This window comes from Bos mutus, chromosome 8, assembly GCF_027580195.1.
Source record: "Bos mutus isolate GX-2022 chromosome 8, NWIPB_WYAK_1.1, whole genome shotgun sequence".
In the NCBI taxonomy this organism is placed as follows: Eukaryota; Metazoa; Chordata; class Mammalia; order Artiodactyla; family Bovidae; genus Bos; species Bos mutus.
Window position 1 is genome coordinate 67204896 of NC_091624.1, and position 19153 is coordinate 67224048.

Sequence of the window (19153 nt, forward strand, 5' to 3'; positions counted from 1 at the left end):
GAACAAAAATGAGGAGAGAAGCGTTACACTTGCTGGGTTGAAATACTCAATTAAAAAATGTCTTCGAAGGAGGAACACTGATGACATCAAAGGGACAGTCACTTGCAGGAGAGGGGAGGCATATAAAATGTGCTGGCTGATGGGGACAGGAACAAAGAGCCGTGCACACAAGCCAAAGCCTCTCAGAGGCCAGTAAGTGCTGATCTTTTGGGAAAGAACTAGAACCAAAGTGTGGCCCAAGAAGTACCCTGCCTTTCCCAAGACAGTTAAGGAAGCCCTATTTTTCCAGAATATGAGTATTTGAGTAAATGTACACTGAATACTGAATGAATAAAATAAAGCCCTATAAAAATCAAACTGATTTCACTCTTTAAAAGCGTTTCCCCAGGGCATATTTCTGAACCAGTTTTTAAACTTTGTAACATTTTCCCAGGCCCTGAAAACTCTCAAATACTTCCGAAGTCTCTGGAACTCAGTCTCTTACCAGATTCCAGAAATTTCTCCTAAACTATGGAAGGTCAACTCCATTTTGTTAGTTGCTGGGGTTTGCCACCCCTCTGTCTCCCTGGGCTGGAGTATTTACAACTCTAACTTACATGGTCATCTGTGTGACAGACTTACCTAGGCATCCACAACAGATCCACCCTGGCCAACTTCATAGCCTTTCCAGACACATCTTCAAAGCCAGGGATATTACCATCATGCCCCAACTCTTCCATGGCCACTTCCTCTTCCTGCTCTCTGTGCTCTGGTTTCCCAGGATTTCCCCAGTGGAGGAGGATATGGTCGTGGGGACATTTCCTTCCCTTTGCTCCGTGCCCTCAGATTCTCTGTGAGTCCTCCCACTTGGGGCCTCCACTGACCTCACCTCTAGACCTAGGGTCATCAACAAAATCAAAGACAGGTAGGTTCTTTTCTCACAAAAGCAGGAAACCCTCACATACTATATGTATTTCATAAAGCCCAAAGACTTTAGTTACCTTGAATGGGCATTACTGTTATTTATATTTATTTACATGTGACAATTTACTTATAATGCAAGTTAGGTAGATACAGCACCACCACTGCCACACCTCAGGATACAGGTGAGCTCTAATCCTTAGGTCATATTTCTTTTAGGAAGAAAAAGTAAAGGAGTTTTAAAGGGGTTGAGGAAGATATTTTCAGTGTCCCATTTCTATTCTTTACTGTAGACATTCTTATAATGTTCCACTTGGTTTGAAGTGAGGGTTAAAAAAAAACCTACTGGCTCAATAATCCTTCCAATTCTGGAGTTAATGAGGATTCTTAAAAGCTGCTACACAGGATTCAACGACACACTTTGTGTCCCTGATCTCCCTCTCTGCCAGACTGGAAAAACAATCGACTCCACTGTAAACCATCACATTTCTCAGAAAGAAGTTTTGCTTTTAAGTTAATAGGATTTCACATGCACACATGTTGGCAACAGTTGGCAAGTGTCAATGGGCTTGATTATGTTTTTCATTAAACTTTCAAAATTAAATGTTTGGATTACTAATGTTACTTTGTGGTTCTCAGTCACTTGGCACTATGTTCCTCTTTGCCTCCTTCCTTCAAGTAGGTTGTGAGACACTTCATTAATTCACTGCACCGTCCAAACCAAGTTCTCTGTTTTGATGGAGTCCTTTCTTACCTCCTACATCAAGTCCTCACCAGCTCTGTGTTAGAGCTAGAAAATCCGTTACCAGGCACTTCCAACCCATCCTGTCTGCATCCAAGTTATCAATTAAACACTTTCATTTCCACAGACTTTCCTCCATTACTCCTACTACAGAGAATGTACAGATGAAAGAACCTGGATTTTGGAACCAAAGAGTCCTGGCTCCAGCAATCTAAGCTCTGCAGGCTTGGGGAAGCTGAACCTCTCCAGAGTCCCCACTTCATCTGTCAAAACAGAATCATGGCACTCACTCTGAAGGGCTGTTGTGAGGATTAATAAGACAATCTATCTGTGATGTCAAGCACCGCCTGGCTCAGAGCAAGTCCATAATAAATGTTAATGGAAACAATCTAGAGATGAACTGGGCCTTGGAAGTGTGTCCTTATTGTCCACAAAATCATGCACTGGGTATTAAGCTACTTTGGTATCTACCTACAGGTTATTTCTAAGACAGAACTCTCCCTCTACCCAAAACTGGAATAGCTGGTTTTGAAATACTGAGAATTACTTGTCTGCTGAGTAGAAAGTCAGGTATGAACAGCAACATAGATGAGTATTTTGATTTTTGAAGCTACCCTGAAATTCTCTAGTATTGACCATCTTGCCCCGTGTGTTACTGCAATTGGAGCCCCTTTCTATCACACACCTGCATGAAAGCTGAAATGCAGCCAGTGCCACAGCTGGACAAAAAGTGTGTTCATCGCTCAGTCATATCCGACTCTTTGTGACCCTGTGGGCTATAGCTTACCAGGCTCCTCTGTCCAAGGGATTCCCCAGGCAAGAATACTGGAGTGGGTTGCCATTTCCTTCACCAGCAGATCTTCCTGACTCAGGGATCAAACCTGGTCTCTGGCCTTACAGGGAGAGACATGCATATTCTTTACCATTTGAGTCACCTGGAAAGGCCATCCATTCTAGTATTCTCACCTTAGAAATCCCAAGGACAGTGGAGCCTGGAGGACCACAGACCATGGAGTCGTGAAAGAGTCAGACACGACTTAGTGACTAAACAACAACAGACACTAGACACATGAGCAATATAAATGGACTTCAATTATTTTCCAATCCACAACACTGATATGATGATTAACTCTAGGTCTATTTCATATCAGACCATTGGTACACTATTATCAAAGCTTGCTCTTATTATATTTATCAATTAGGCAAGAGTTATCATTTCAAAAATGTTGTTTCCTCTTGTGCTGTGCTTAGTCACTCAATCGTGTCTGACTCTTTGTGACCCATGGACATCAAAAGACTAACACAAAAAAAAATAAAAAAGAATCCACCTTCCAACATAGGGGATGTTCAATCCCTGGTCGGGGAACTAAAGTCCCACATGCCACGGAGCAACTAAGCCTGTGTGCCACAACAGAGATCCCAAATGCCGCAACTGAGCCCTGACGCAGCCAAATAAGTGATAATAATTTTTTTAACTACAAAAAAAGTTATCCTACTGAATAGGCTAGCAAAGAAATAAACTATAAAAAGCGGTAAAAAAAAAAAAAAAAAAAGGACTAACACTAAGACAACTGCTATTCTGCTAAGTGCTTTGAAGGGTAGGAAAGTGAAATCACACAATTCCTATTCTCCTAGAGAGCAGATTTTAGTAGGCAAACAAACCATGTACCCACGTAATCACAATATAATGTAGAAATACCAAAGGCTATAGAACAGAGTTAGATCAAGTGCTATGAGCATTAAAGTCACAGCATATTATTAGTGCTAAAGTCCTATACCTTGGGCCTCTCCTCAGAAATCCCTAGCAATTACATTAAGGCCCGGAGATGTATGATTAGCTTTTAGACTTAATGGTAAGTTCTGTTTCATTTTTACCCCTCTTTCCTATATCCCCAAAATACTTCTTTATTGGATTTATCTTTTGCTTTGCTGAAGTATATACTTAAGTAATTTTTTAACAACAGACTTAAATAAACACCTATAAGAATGGCTAAAATAAAATATAGTGATAACAGCAAATGTTGGTGGGGATGAAAAGAAACTAGATCACTCATACACTGCTGGTGGGAATGCAAAATTGTACAGCTGCTCTGAAAAAGTTTAGCAATTTCTTCCCAAGCAAACACATGCTTACCATACAACAAAGAAGCTGCACTTGGGCATTTACGGCAGAGAAATGAAAGCGTGTGCTTATGCAGAAACCTTCATGCAAATATTCATAGCAGCTTTATTTGTAACAGTCAAAACCTAAAGAAAGCTACATGTTATTCAGCAAGTGGTATATCCATACCATGAAACTCAGCAATAAAAAAAGGGCAAACCACCAATATACAAAATAACTTGAATGGATCACAAGGGTATCATGCTGAGTAAAAAAACGTTCCTCAGAGGTTACACCTGTATGAGTCTTGAAATGATGAAACTGAAGGGACGGAAAACACTGATGGCTGCAAGAGACTGGGGAGGGGCAGGATGAGGAAGCTGTGTGTGGCTACATATAAAACAGGGGCAGGAAGGATTTGTGTCAAGAATTGTCACTTGTTGCCTGTCAAGATACTTGACCATGTTGGTTTCAGAAATACATATATGCATCACACTGCATAAACTATATACATACATACCCATGCACACATACAAATGAGTGCACATAAAACTGGTGAAATCTGAAAAAGATCCCTGCATTGTACCCATGTCTATTTCCTAGTTGCAATATTGTACAAAAGTGCTATGAGATGTTACCATTGGGAAAGCTAGGTAAAGTGTATATACTTAAAGATCATATAAAGATCTCATATGAGATCTTTCTGTACTTTTTCTTCCAACCGCATGCAAATCTACAATTATTAAAAAAAATTTTCTTTTAATAAAAGATTTATAGGTAGGAAGCTTTTAAAAGTCCTTGCATAAACAGAATCCAACAATATATTAAAAAGATCATACATCATGACCAAGTGGGCTTTATCCCAGGGATGCAAGGATTCTTCAATATTCGCAAATCAATCAATGTAAAACACCACATTAACAAATTAAAAAATAAAAGCTATATGATTATCTCAATAGATGCAGAGAAAGCCTTTGACAAAATTCAACATCTGTTTATGATAAAAACCCTCCAGAAAGCAGGAACAGAAGGAACATACCTCAACATAATAAAAGCTGTATATGACAAACCCACAGCAAACATTATCCTCAATGGTGAAAAATTGAAAGCATTTCCCCTAAAGTCAGGAATAAGACAAGGGTGCCCACTCTCACCAATACTATTCAACATAGTTTTGGAAGTTTTGGCCACAGCAATCAGAGCAGAAAAAGAAATAAAAGGAATCCAAATTGGAAAAGAAGAAATAAAACTCTCACTGTTTGCAGATGACATGATCCTCTACATAGAAAACCCTAAAGACTCCACCAGAAAATTACTAGAGCTAATCAATTAATATAGTAAAGTTTCAGGATATAAAATTAACACACAGAAATCCCTTGCATTCCTATACAGTAACAATGAGAAAACAGAAAGAGAAATTAAGGAAACAGTTCCATTCACCACTGCAATGAAAAGAATAAAATACTTAGGAATATATCTACCTAAAGAAACAAAAGACCTGAATATATAAAACTATAAAACACTGGTGAAAGAAATCAAAGAGGACACAAATAGATGGAGAAATATATCATGTTCATGGATTGGAAGAATCAATATAGTGAAGATTAGTATACTACCCAAAGCAATCTACAGATTCAATGCAACCCCTATCAGGCTACCAAGAATATTTTTTGGAGAACTAAAACAAATAATTTTACCATTTGTATGGAAATACAAAAGACCTCGAATAGCCAAAGCAATATTGAGAAAGAAGAATGGAACTGGAGGAACCAACCTGCCTGACTTCAGTCTCTGCTACAAGGCCACAGTCATCAAGACAGTATGGTACTGGCACAAAGACAGTAATATAGATCAATGGAACAAAATAGAAAGCCCAGAGATAAATCCACGCACCTATGGATACCTTATCTTTGACAAAGGAGGCAAGAATACACAATGGAGAAAAGACAATCTCTTTAACAAATGGTGCTGGGAAAACTGGTCAACCACTTGTAAAAGAATGAAACTAGAACACTTTCTAACACCATACACAAAAATAAACTCAAAATGGATTCAAGATCTAAATGTAAGACCAGAAACTATTAAACTCCTAGAGGAAAACATAGGCAAAACACTCTCCGACATACATCACAGCAGGATCCTCTATGACCCACCTCCCAGAATATTGGAAATAAAAGCAAAAATAAACAAATGGGACCTAATTAAAATGAAAAGCTTCTTCACAACAAAGGAAATTATAAGCAAGGTGAAAAGACAGCCTTCAGAATGGGAGAAAATAATAGCAAACGAAGCAACGGACAAAGAATTAATCTCAAAGATATACAAGCAACTCCTGCAGCTCAATTTCAGAAAAATAAAAGACCCAGTCAAAAAGTGGGCCAAAGAACTAAACAGACATTTCTCCAAAGAAGACATACAGATGGCTAACAAACACATGAAAAGACACTCAACATCACTCATTATCAGAGAAATGCAAATCAAAACCACAATGAGGTACCATTTCACGTCAGTCAGAATAGCTGCTATCCAAAAGTCTACAACCAATAAATGCCAGAGAGGGTGTGGAGAAAAGGGAACCCTCTTACACTGTTGGTGGGAATGCAAACTAGTACAGCCACGATGGAGAACAGTGTGGAGATTCCTTAAAAACCTGGAAATAGAACTGCCATATGACCCAGCAATCCCACTGCTGGACATACAAACCGAGGAAACCAGAATTGAAAGAGACACGTGTACCCCAATGTTCATCACAGCACTGTTTATAATTGCCAGGACATGGAAGCAACCTAGATGTCCATCGGCAGATGAATGGATAAGAAAGCTGTGGTACATATACACAATGGAGTATTACTCAGCCATTAAAAAGAATACATTTGAATCAGTTCTAATGAGGTGGATAAAACTGGAGTCTATTATACAGAGTGAAGTAAGCCAGAAAGAAAAACACCAATACAGTATACTAACGCATACATATGGAATTTAGAAAGATGGTAACAATAACCCTGTATGATGCTAAGTCACTTCAGTCGTGTCCGACTCTGTGCGACCCCATAGATGGCAGCCCACCAGGCTCCCCGTCCCTGGGATTCTCCAGGCAAGAACACTGGAGTGGGTTGCCATTTCCTTCTCCAATGTATGCGAGACAGCAAAAGAAACATAGATGTATTGAATAGTCTTTTGGACTCTGCCAGAGAGGGCAAGGGTGGGATGATATGGGAGAATGGCATTGAAACATGTAAATTATCATATGTGAAACGAATTGCCAGTCCAGGTTCGATGCATGATACAGGGTGCTCGGGGCTGGTGCACTGGGATGACCCAGAGGGATGGGATGGAGAGGGAGGTGGGAGGGGGGTTCAGGATGGGGAACACATGTACACCCATGGTGGATTCAAGTCAATGTATTGCAAAACCAATACAATATTGTAAAGTAAAATAAATTAATTAATTAAAAAATAAAATAAAATGGGGAAAAAAAGTCCTTGCATATATCACAATGTCTTTTTTGCAGTTTCACAGGGAAATCTGGCCTGGATAGTACAGAGTTCTATGTCCAAGATCATTTTCTCTTAGACCAGAGCACAGAAGGCATTGCTTCACTGTTTCTCAGAAACTTAATGATTTTTTTTTTCTAGCTGAAACAATCTCTGAGTCCATAATTTGGTTTTATTTACTTATTTTTTCAACAACTTTATCTTTTTTTTATGTAGGTATTACAATGTTATCAATATAGCTAATAAAAGATAGCAAGACTCATAATTTAAAACAATGGAGCAAATAAATATATCATGAGATTATAGTGTTTTTAAGACCTAATTTGCCAAACAGTGCATTCATCTATATCTTTTCAGGGAAGTAACCTTTCATCTCTGGAACAGAGATATGGAGTCAATGATATCTCTTCCCATGTTTTAGCTGAGGTCTAAAAACAAAATTCAATTCCTTACTGATAAAGAAAATAGCCTAAATGTTAAGTGTTGTCATCAGTAAAAGATATACATCTTTTTTCTATTAGGTCAGAGGCATTTTTTCCTCCTTAAAGATAACTGGAAGGCAACCAATATATATATATAAAAGAAAAGAATCTGTCTAAACTAAATGCAAAAAACATAATTGCTAAACAAAATTATAGCTATGTGGTGAGCACTAACATTATGCTGAATTAAGTATTATAGAAAATAACCTACATTGTAACCCATACAAACATGTCCAGAGCTGAGAAGAATCTAATCTACAAATTTAGAACTTGCCATACACAGAAAGAAATCCCAGTTTGCAAAATAAAAAGTCTCAGTATTAAGACTAGTTTCATGAATATTTCATTAATATTAATATTTATGGTGACAGATGTTTGTATAAAAAAAGAAAATTGGTTCCACACTAAATAAAAATTAATAAGTTTGCTGCTAAACAAAAAAATAATAAATGCAAAATAAGTCATTTAGGTTATTAATTATCAAGACTGTCTGATATGACTCCCACATGAAGGAATAAACTATTTGAATTGCAAACATGAATTCTCACTAATATACTTTGTATCAATGTCACATCCCCAGAGTTATCAATAAATACCATAGGATGTAGTAATGTATCAAACTAATTAAATGATTGAGACTTTTTAGATTTTTCACATGTAAGTTATGTCAGAGAAGAATTATAGTAAATTTAAAAAATGAATACCAAATAGTTCCTAATTGTTCTTTCCAAATTAATACATAAATTTCAAGTCATTTTAAATTTCATCATATGTATTGAATGTACACAATAAGCCAGGTACACAGTTGTAGAGAGGTATAAGCAATGAGCTTTAGGCTTTGAGACATTTAGTCTGGCTAAGGAGACAGGACATGTACCTAAAGGAAACAAGAATCAGCATCAAATAAATTCAAATGACTATAATACTGTTTCTATGGGAAAATAATTGAAAGATAAAAATACTTTTGTTGCACAAATGACTTTGAACATGGGGACAATCAGTTCAGCTTTTTTAAAAAAACCCAAGTGATTCAAAAGGGAACTCATCTGTTTTATTATATATAAATTCTTTATATATATATATAAATATATAAATTCTTATATATATATATAAATATATATAATTCTCAGGGCTGTATCTGGCAGGCATGGCAGTGAAACTGGATGCCTCTTCCAAAAGAGACAGAACTTTAAAAACAGCTAGATATGTAAAAGTCACCAAAGATAGATTTTTTTTGGAGGTGTGCCTAAACCTGTCTTCCTCTATCATCAGATAATTTATTCCTTTGTTCAAATATGTATTTCAATGAACTGTTACTAAGTACTGACTAAGCACCAGGCAATGAGGTCAGGTTTCATCCTCAGGCTCAAGGAACTACACGTTTTAATTCCAAAAAAGAGGTTAATCCTGGAGGCTTGGGGGACCCACTGCATGGTGGTCTTCGGGGAAGGTAGTCCTGAGATGAGTAGGCAGGGGCCAGGTGAAGGAGAGAGGTGAGACATGCCTGAAAAGACCAAAACCTTTAGAGAAAGTGTCCAGCCGATCAGAATGGCTGGGGAGTAAGGATGCTCTGGAGAAAGGGGAGAGACAAGGCTGAAGAAGGACACTGAAGGAGCATCTGGGGAAGCAGAAGGGATCAAATCAGGAAGGGTCTGAAAGTTTCAAGCTATGAAGTATGTATGGCTTCAAGAGCTGGTGGTCTTCTGAACTTAGGATGACTTTGGGGGCAGCACTGGAAATATACTGAAAGACAACGCTAGTGAAAACACCAGGCAAGGAAGGGTCTCTGCAAGGGCAGAGGCTGTGCATCTGGAGGGAGCAGGCAGCCAAGAGTTATTTAGGAGGCAGATTGGACAGGATGTGGTGATTTACTGAGTGTGGAGAAAGAGGACAAGAAAGGAGGATGGGAAGGGCAGCTGCAGGGAACTGAAGTGGGCAACTGGCTTCATGCTGATCACATTCCCCGGGCCAGAGAAGACAGGCAGAAGATCAGGCTATGGGAAGACAACGGAGCACCTGGAAAGAGCAGTGTTCACACAGGATGCGCCTCTCAGCTTGTCCGTCACACGGGGACCACAGGGGATGGTTTGAATAAATCCTACATTCTGCTTTTGATGACAAGTGACCTGTACTGTCCTGGTGGTACTTTCTACTGGCATGACTCTTACCCCAGGCCAAGTTCTCTTATGGGTGTAGATGGCTGTCATAGCAGGCAGAGGGTGAGGCTAAGGAAGAGGTAATGCTTCCAGAAAGGGAACCCCATTACATCCACGTTCATTTCCCCTAGACATAGCCTATAGGGAACAGCGGTGTGGGAGTCAAGGAGAACCAAGATCTGGATTCCTGCTTCTGGGAAGAGTCCTTTTTCTGAATTCTGTGGGGAAGTGGGTTCAGCAAGGTTGAAGGATAAAGTGCATTCTGTTTTCTAGAGGACTGCCAAGCAGCCAGAGTGCCACGTGGAGGAGTTGATAGGGATGGACCAGAAGTGGGGTGGGGGCAGGTTTATAGGCAAGGGCCTGAGGCTGGGCTGGGAAAGCTGAGGAAAAGGACTCAGGGGTGCTCAGGGGGTGCAGGGGAAGATGGCCCTTGTCGAGAGCACTCAGTCTGGGTTAAGGTAGTTCAGGCCGTTTTGGATGCAGAGTCCGGAAGCAGCTCTGATGGGGAGTCAGGGAAGTAAGTAGTCTGTGGGGAATAGGGCACGATGCATGTGGGTCAAGCTGGGTCAATGAGTCAGGCGGGTATCGTCCAGCCAGCAGTCATGCAGGCAAATGGAGCCCTGGGTTCTGAGATGTCAAGCTGAAATATGAAAGAGGTGGGGGCAGGAAGTAGGAGTGACGGCAGGAAGAAGTTAGGAGGCTTATCTTTTCTATCTGGGAACGGCAGAGAAGCTGGGGTCCAAAGGTCTGGGATTCCTGGCTTTACTACTTCTAAGCCCTTAAGAGGACCTGGCATCCCCAGAAAGGGGCTTTTGACATTATTTGGCTCCTGACTGCTTTTCTCTCCTACCTCACATGTTCCTTTATTATTAACTGTCACAACACCAAACAATTCTAGTTCTAGGAACATGCTATGCCATTTCATGCTTAACTCATATTACTCTCTTTGCCTAGAAATATGCTTCTACTTCTTTGCCTACCTGGAGAACTCCTCTTCTTCAAAACCAAACGATGATGTTACCTACTCTGATCCCTATAAATGCCTTAGAACATCATCATAGCACTAATACACAGAATGGCAATGGATTAAAAATAGAGGTCATTTACCCCATGTTGGCACACAGTAGGCCCACAATACATGTGTCTGATAAGTGCATGGAGGGATGTATCTGAATAGGGATCTAGCTCACCTTTCTTTGGCTGGGCTGCTGACACGGTAGTGCAGTCCCCACCTCATTTCTAGAGCCCTAGCAGTAATGCCTCACTCAGAGGAATGTTAATAGCAGAGATTCTCCATCCTTTGGGGCTGGAACCAGCCCCAGGGTGATCTCACATCCTCCCTGGATCTCCATAGCACCTTGTCTGGCACTAAAGTCAGTTTTCTACGAAGTGAGGGAAATGTCAGGGTCAGAGACACTGCAGACAATGCCAACCACACAACCTATTCTAGCCCTTCAGGGGATGACCTGAAGAAAGAGCGAGATGGGTCTGCCCAGCTCTAGGATGGGAGTCCTCTGCCTGGGGTGGGGTAGGGTAGGGGTGGGGGATGATGGGCTCCAAGGGACTCATGAACTGGTGTGTGGATGGGCATTTTTCTGGGGAAACAGTTCACAGCTTTCGTCAGTTTTGCAGAGGTCCCTGACCTTTAAATATTAAGACCTACCATTCTAGAAACGTGCCCTCCTCCAGGCAGCTCTGATCTGAGAATCAGCTGCTGACTCCAGATCACAGAGGCCTTGGTCTTCACCAAGGCAGATCACAGAAGGGACTCAGGTTCCTCCATAGCATGCCTCTCACATGCCTGAACACCACCCCAAGAAGAGCCTTTTTGAAGATAAATGTGCAATTTAACGAAGTTTCATTATCTGTGTCTTTTACAGGTTCAAATGCAATGAAAGAGAGAAAGTTAGGCTTATGATGCCTCTACTTTGACCTTTATGTTCCTCAGCACAACAAATCCTCAAAAAATAAAAAGGCAAATCTCCAGGGACTCATTGCTGAAGAGTTGTGTTTGACCTCGTTCTATCAGGGCTGGGCTCAGGAAATGCTAATAAACAGACAAATCCTGTGCAATGGCTTTTTACATTTGACCTTTCCTTTTTTTTTTTTTCTGGCATAGGAGCCTTAGACGACAGCAGGAAAAAGGCTTTCCATATTAAAGAGGCAAGAAATATACGCACACACACGCACGCACACACACACACATGCACACACAGAGAGCAAATCTAAAACTGTACTAAACTCTGGGGAACTGAGAGTCACTTTTCACCCACATCCTGTCAGAGTTGAAAAGCATAGAAAAAGGTTTCTACTAAAATGTATGTATGTTTTATTCTTTTTTAAAGAAAAATATGAGTCACTCATATGCACCCAGATATCTGAACAGCTCAGCTGGATATTTTTTTTTGCTTGGTTCTCACTGTTCTTCCCATGATTTCTGAAAAGATAGTTTAAAAAAAAATCCTTACATTTGAGTCTGTAAATTTCAGTTGTTAAGAACACATGCTTTGTCCCTAAACAGGGTGGGTTCTGCCACTAACTGGCTAGGTGATGCTGGACAGGTTTCTTAATCTTTTTAAGAACTTAATTATTCACCAATTAAAATAGGAGTATTATCTTCCAAATTAAAAAAAAAAAAAAAGAGGAGTGAACAAGTATCCTCTCTGTGCAGTCATCACAGAGTAGCTTAGTGACTCTCACGTGGGCAGTGCTGGGATTAGATGAGAACAAGGACCTGTTGGGGGACTTCCTCTGAAACACCCCAGGCCCACCTAGAGTGAAGAGGACACATAAGACAGCCTGCCCAGGAACAGTGGAACGTGAGAGGGAAGGACCAGGCTGAGAGGGCCTTTCTGCTCTGAGCTGGGAGTGGACAACAAATGCTAGAAGGACAACATGAAGGTTGGAGTTGAAGCAAATTTGGGGCATCTATGGTCACTTAACAAAAGAGGCCTGAATGTCTGATTAGTAAGAAAGAAGATGCTTGGTTCCACAGAGCACACCAGCCCTTGGACCAACATCTCCAGGATCTGCCATGAGAAAAAAAAACTAATAATAATAATTTGTGTTTAATTTACAGAACTATTCTCTTGCAACCAAAATCTAATCCAAACCAATAAATTACCTTGTTTCTTCATATCTCATCCCAGGATGGTTAAGCCTTTACCATTTCTATAAGTGTCTCATTTCCTTTGAAAATGTATGTTCATACCAAAACCTGATGTTAATTCTAGCATTCTTTGTAGCCATTAAAATGTACTGATAACTTTGAAAAAAAAAAAAAGAGAGAGAAAAATGGGAGTATGAATGGTACTGATGTCACATGGCGGCTGAGATAATGAAATGAAATATGAACTTAGGATATTAAGTGAAGTTAAGTCAGACAAAGACAAACATATGGTATCACTTCTATGTGGAATATAAAAAAATAATATCGATACAAGTGAACTTACAAAACACAAATAGACTCAGAGACATAGAAAACAAAGTTATGGTTACCAAAGGAAAAGGAAGGAGAGGGATAAATTAGGAGTTTGGGATTAACATATACACAGTACTATATATAAAATAGATTACCAACATGAACCCACTATATAGCACAAGGTATATTGTATATATATCTTATATATATAAGATATATATATATATATACAAACAAGATAGTATCTTGTAATAACCTATAATGGAAAAGAATCTGAAAAAGGATACACACACACACATATGTATAACTGTATCATTTTGCTGAATACTTGAAACTATCACAACACTGTAATGGTAAATCAATTATACTTCAATATTTTTTAAAAATGGAAAATCTTAGGCTAGCTTGGCAATCTTGAAGCATTCAATGAATGGCAGCTAAAGAACAGGAACTGTGGGGTAAATCCTCTACCAACGAAAGAAACGACTCCAAGAATGCATCTTTCTGCGTTTTCATAAATGTTCTAACACAGAGAAAGACAAAATACAGCGACAGTGGGCTGTGCTTCTCGGGGAGGATCCCCTACTTTATACATTACACGAGGAGTCAAGACTGCCTCCTTCACCTTCAGCTGAGCTCAAGCCTGGCAGAGAAGGGATCTTCCCTCCCCAGCAACAATGTGGGTCATCTGACCAGGTCCACAGAAGGCCCAGGAAGCCAAGACACACTGCATATTTCCCAGTGATCAGGCCCCATGAATCCTGTCCTCTCTTCTAGAAAGCCCTGACCAGGCCTGGACCCAAACCCTTATCATCATTCCTTCGGCCCATTCCCAACATGCTCAACTCAGCTGAGAACTGAGTGGTTCTCAAAAGTTCATCTGGACCAAGAAATAACACCCCTGACAATCTTTTGATCAAATGATCATCACCCTTCAGAACCCAGCAGAGTTACATTCTCATTGCATTCTCATCTATTTCTCCAAAAGGGCTTTTACCTACTTTCTGTAAATTTACCATGTCAGAAATATTTATCCTCAACTTTGGTTTTAGTTTTTTTCTTACGCATTGCTGGCTGAGAACTCGCATCCTTTTGATAAAGGATTTGGCTACTTTGCATGGAAAGGCCTTTGCTCTGTCAAATCTCACTCCTGATCATTTCTTACACAGATCATATAAAGCAGTTTCAGTAAATGAATCCATCCCATGGTTTGGCATCTACAACAGATTTCTAGAGATCCATTTATCAATTGCATTAAGTGCATTTTCTCTAAGTCTCTCTCCCCTGTTGGAATCTTACTTCGTCCATGTGGCTTTTCTCAATAATCACTGTGTTAAACCCAAATTTCTTTTCCTTTCACTTTAACTATCTTTCCCACAGAGGATGAAAAGAAACAAAAATCTTTGTGTCATTTGATCAAGGAAGGCTGACTTCTCTTATTAGTAAAATTAATAGACTCCAGACAACTGCATCGTCATCCACCAGTTCCTTCAACGACAAGGAAGCATGGATCAGCACAAGGATTGGGAATGAAGGCATTCCATGTGTTGGCCTTTGGACCTTCCTTAAAAAAGTACATTACCACAGATAGCTTTGCAAAGGCATTCACAACAATGACATTTCCTTACCCGGCAGTCTCGCTGAAGTGTCTTCATGAGTGCATTGTATGTTTCTGTATCAAAATACAATCCTTCATGCATGTCCTGCAGGAAATCTAAGTCCTTAAACGTGGGGCTAGATTTCTCTCTCTCTTTTCGGGATGCTCTTCGCTTATAGGTTGAGCCTTTCAAGTCATACGTAAAGTGCATTCTCATGGAGCGTGGTAAAACGTTGTTCATCACCACAATCCTGATGTTAATGCCCCCTGATTGCATGCAATACAGTCCATAAAATTTTGGCAAAAGAGTTCTTGGATTCTGGTTTAAATTCTAAAAAGAGAAAAAGAAAAAAAAATGTTTAAAATGTACTTTTACAAAGCAACACTCCACTATGATGCATTTTCATGTAAAATGATAATTAGAAATGGAATGTGATTACTCTTGTTAACAGTCATTGTTAAAATTTTGCTGTTCCAAATCTAGTTTCTAAGTCAGCTTATGGGAACTGCAACTTTATCATTCTGAACTCAGGGTGTTAAAAGTGGCGAAGAGTTGGACACCACTGAGCAACTTCACTTTCCACTTTCATGCATTGGAAAAGGAAATGGCAACCCACTCCAGTGTTCTTGCCTGGAGAATCCCAGGGATGGCAGAGCCTGGTGAGCTGCCGTCTATGGGGTCGCACAGAGTCGGACACGACTGAAGTGACATAGCAGCAGCAACAACAGAACTGAAAATGGACAGAATTTCCTTCTTTAATTAGTTACAACTAAAACAGGCAGAGATGTGATTAGTGCCATGTGTGATTTTTCTCTAAGGTAGCTCAAGAGAAAATTAACTGCTGGGGTACAAGGGTGGACATTTAAAATTTTAATAGCTCCTGAGAAATTGTCTTCCAAAATGACCAGACCAGTTTACAACCACATTTCATAGGGTTACATATATACCACCACTCTTAGCAATGCTGAATATTATCCCACTTTACAATCTCTGGAAGCAAGGTCGGTGAAAAATGAAAATGTGTTTTCAAGTTACTTTAAATGTGAATAACACAGAGAACTAGAGAAATTTAACATTCTTATGTATGTTTGCTGCTGCTGCTAAGTCGCTTCAGTCCTGTCCAACTCTGTGCGACCCCAGAGACGGCAGCCCACCAGGCTCCCCGTCCCTGGGATTCTCCAGGCAAGAACACTGGAGTGGGTTGCCATTTCCTTCTCCAATGCATGAAAGTGAAAAGTGAAAGTGAAGTCGCTCAGTCGTGTCCGACTCCTAGCGACCCCACGGACTGCAGCCTACCAGGCTCCTCCGTCCATGGGATTTTCCAGGCAGGAGTACTGGAGTGGGGTGCCATTGCCTTCTCCACTTATGTATGTTTAGCCACCTCTTAAAGATAATTTTGTGTTACTCTCCTTTGCTCATTTTTCCTTAGGTTTTTTGTCATTGTTGGAGTTCTTGATATATTCTGGATATTTATTACTTTCCTCTTCTACTTGGGGTAAATATTTTCTTCCAGTATGTTGTCTTTTTTGTTACAAAAATAGACAATCTAACTGTTTTTTGGCTGCCTCACAGAGCTTGCAGAATTTCCCCAACCAGAGATGGGACCCACGCCCCGCTTCACTGGAAACACAAAGTCTTAACCATCAGATCACTGGGCTATAAAAATAAGGAATATGTGTCTGCTTTTGTTTCACTTTAAAAGTATGGGAAAACTAAAAAATAATTTTTTGGGTTGTTGTTGCTTAGTCGTTAAGTCACATCCAGCTGCTTTGCAACTCCATGGACTATAGCCCACCAGGCTCCTCTGTCCATGGGATTTTCCAGGCAAGAATACTGGGGTGGGTTGACATTTCCTTCTCCAGAGGATCTTTCCATCCCCAGGATCAAACCCATGTCTCTTGCATAGGTGGGCAGATTCTTAACCACTGAGCCAACAGGGAAGCACCAAAAGACAGTTTACTAAAAGGCATTTATATAATGAAAACTCTCTCTTCTATCCTTAATCCCTCCCCCATTTCCCAGCTTTTGTGGAAACTGTTTCCTGTTTCTATCATTCTGGAAATAGTCTATGTGCTTATGTTAATTTGATATCTGGCATTATTTTTGGTTTTATAGATGTTTTGCCTTTTCATGTAGTTATATTTATGAACTTGCTTCTCATGCTTTTTTTTGTTTCTTATTTAGCAAGGCTTTTTATACCCCAAGGTTATAAATTTCTTCCTTCTTCTTACAAGTTTTTAATAGTTTTGGTGATTACATTTGGTTTTTACTCTGTATGGGATTAATTTTTCTCTTTCAGTTTTACTGAGATATAATTGACATACAGCACTAAGTTTGCATAGAGCACTGATCTGACTTATGTACATCATGAAACGAGTATCACAGCAAGTTTAGAAGAGAGTTCTTAGGATTGACTCTCTTAACAACTTTCATGTGTAACAGCAGTCCAAATCTTTTTGGCACCAGGGACCAGTTTCGGGGAAGATAATTTTTCCATGCATGGACCCAGGGGTTTTGGAGGAGATGGTTTTAGGTGACTCAAGTACATTACATTTATTGGGCTAGTGAAAACTGTATTTACAGCTGCTCCCCAGGGCCAGCATCACTGCCTCAGCTCCACCTCATATCATCAGGCATTAGATTCGCATTAGGAGTGCGCAACCTAGATCGTGTGCATGTTCAGTTCACGGTAGGGTTTGCACTCCTCCGAGAATCTAAGGCCACCACTGATCTGACACGTGGCGGAGCACAGGCCGTAACATGAGTGACACAGAGTGACTGTAAGCATAGATGAAGCTTCACTTGCTCACCTCCTGCTGTGCAGCCTGGCTCCTAACAGTACCAGTGTGTAGCCCAGGGTTTGGGGACCCCTGATATATAACACGCAGCAGTATTCATTATATTTATCGTGTTTACATTAACAACCCTAGTAGTTATTTATCTTGTAACTAGAAGCTTGTATCTTTTGACTACCTTCCTCTAACTATCCCTTCCCCCCACCTCCCACCTCTGGTAACCACAAATCTGATCTCCTTTTCTATGTGCTCGTTTTTGAAGTAAAATTGACCTACATAACTATGCTAGTTCCTGTTATACAACATAGTGATTAGATATTTCTATACATTTCAAACTGATCATCACAGTAAGTCTAGTTAAAACCTATCACAATGCAAAGATACTACATATAGTCCCCACACTGTCCATTTCATAGCTATGACTTATTTATTTTGCAACTGGAAGTTTGTACCTCTTAATCTCCCTCGCCTGTTTCTCTCCTCCCCTGACCCTTCTTCCCTCTGACAACCACCTCTTTGTTCTCTGTCTATGATGCTGCTTCTGTTTTGTGTTTGATCATTTATTTTGTTTTTCAGATTCCACATATAAGTAAAACAATACTGTATTTGTCTTTCTCTGTATGGCTATTTCCCTCAGCATGATACCCTCTAGGTCTATCCATGTGGTCACAAATGGCCAGATTTCATTCTTTTTTCTGGTTGAGTAATGAACATTACATATGTATATCATATCTTCTTCTTCCATTCAGTTAATGATGGGCACTTGAGTTGCTTCCATATCTTGGCTTTTGCAAAACAATGGTGCAGTGAATATAGGGGTGCATGTGTCTTTTCAAAGCAGTGTTTTTGTTTCCTTAGAATAAGTCCCAGGAGTGGTATTTCTGGATCATACATAGTTCTGTTTTTAATTTTTTGAGGAATCCCCATACTGTTTTCCACAGTAAAGTAGCTTACATTCCCATCAATGGGCATGAGGGTTCCCTTTTCTCTACATCCTTGCCAACACTTTCTATTTGTTGTCTTTTTGATAATACCTACTCTGACAGATGTGAGGTGATATCTCACTGTGGCTTTGATCTGCATCTCTCTGATGATTAGTTATATTAAGCATCTTTTCCTGTGCCATCTGTATATCTTCTTTGGGAAAATGTCTAGTCAGATAGTGTGCCCAATTTATTTTCATTTTTTGTTGAAGTATATTTGATTTATAATGTGTTAGCTTCTGGTGTACAGCAGAATGATTCAGTTTTATATATACACACACACACATATATATATAACTTTATACATATATAAGTAACTTTTTCAGATTCTTTTCCATTACAGGTTTTTAGAAGATACTGAATATAGTTCCCTGTGCTATACAGTAGACCCTGTTGTTAATCTATTTTATATAAAGTAGTATATCTATTAATCCCAAATTCCTAATTTTTCTCTCTACCCCTTTCCCTTTTGGTAAGTGTA

The 19153-nt window shown here is 39.7% G+C and overlaps 1 protein-coding gene across 1 annotated transcript in view; it reads right to left on the minus strand.

Moving 5' to 3' along the window:
- PIP5K1B (phosphatidylinositol-4-phosphate 5-kinase type 1 beta) overlaps nt 1-19153 on the minus strand; it is a 347555-nt gene that overhangs the window by 122613 nt on the left and 205789 nt on the right. The window contains exon 7 of the mRNA XM_070375799.1: nt 14925-15224. Within this exon, the coding sequence (XP_070231900.1) occupies nt 14925-15224 (300 nt within the window). The remainder of the gene's footprint in view (nt 1-14924; nt 15225-19153) is intronic.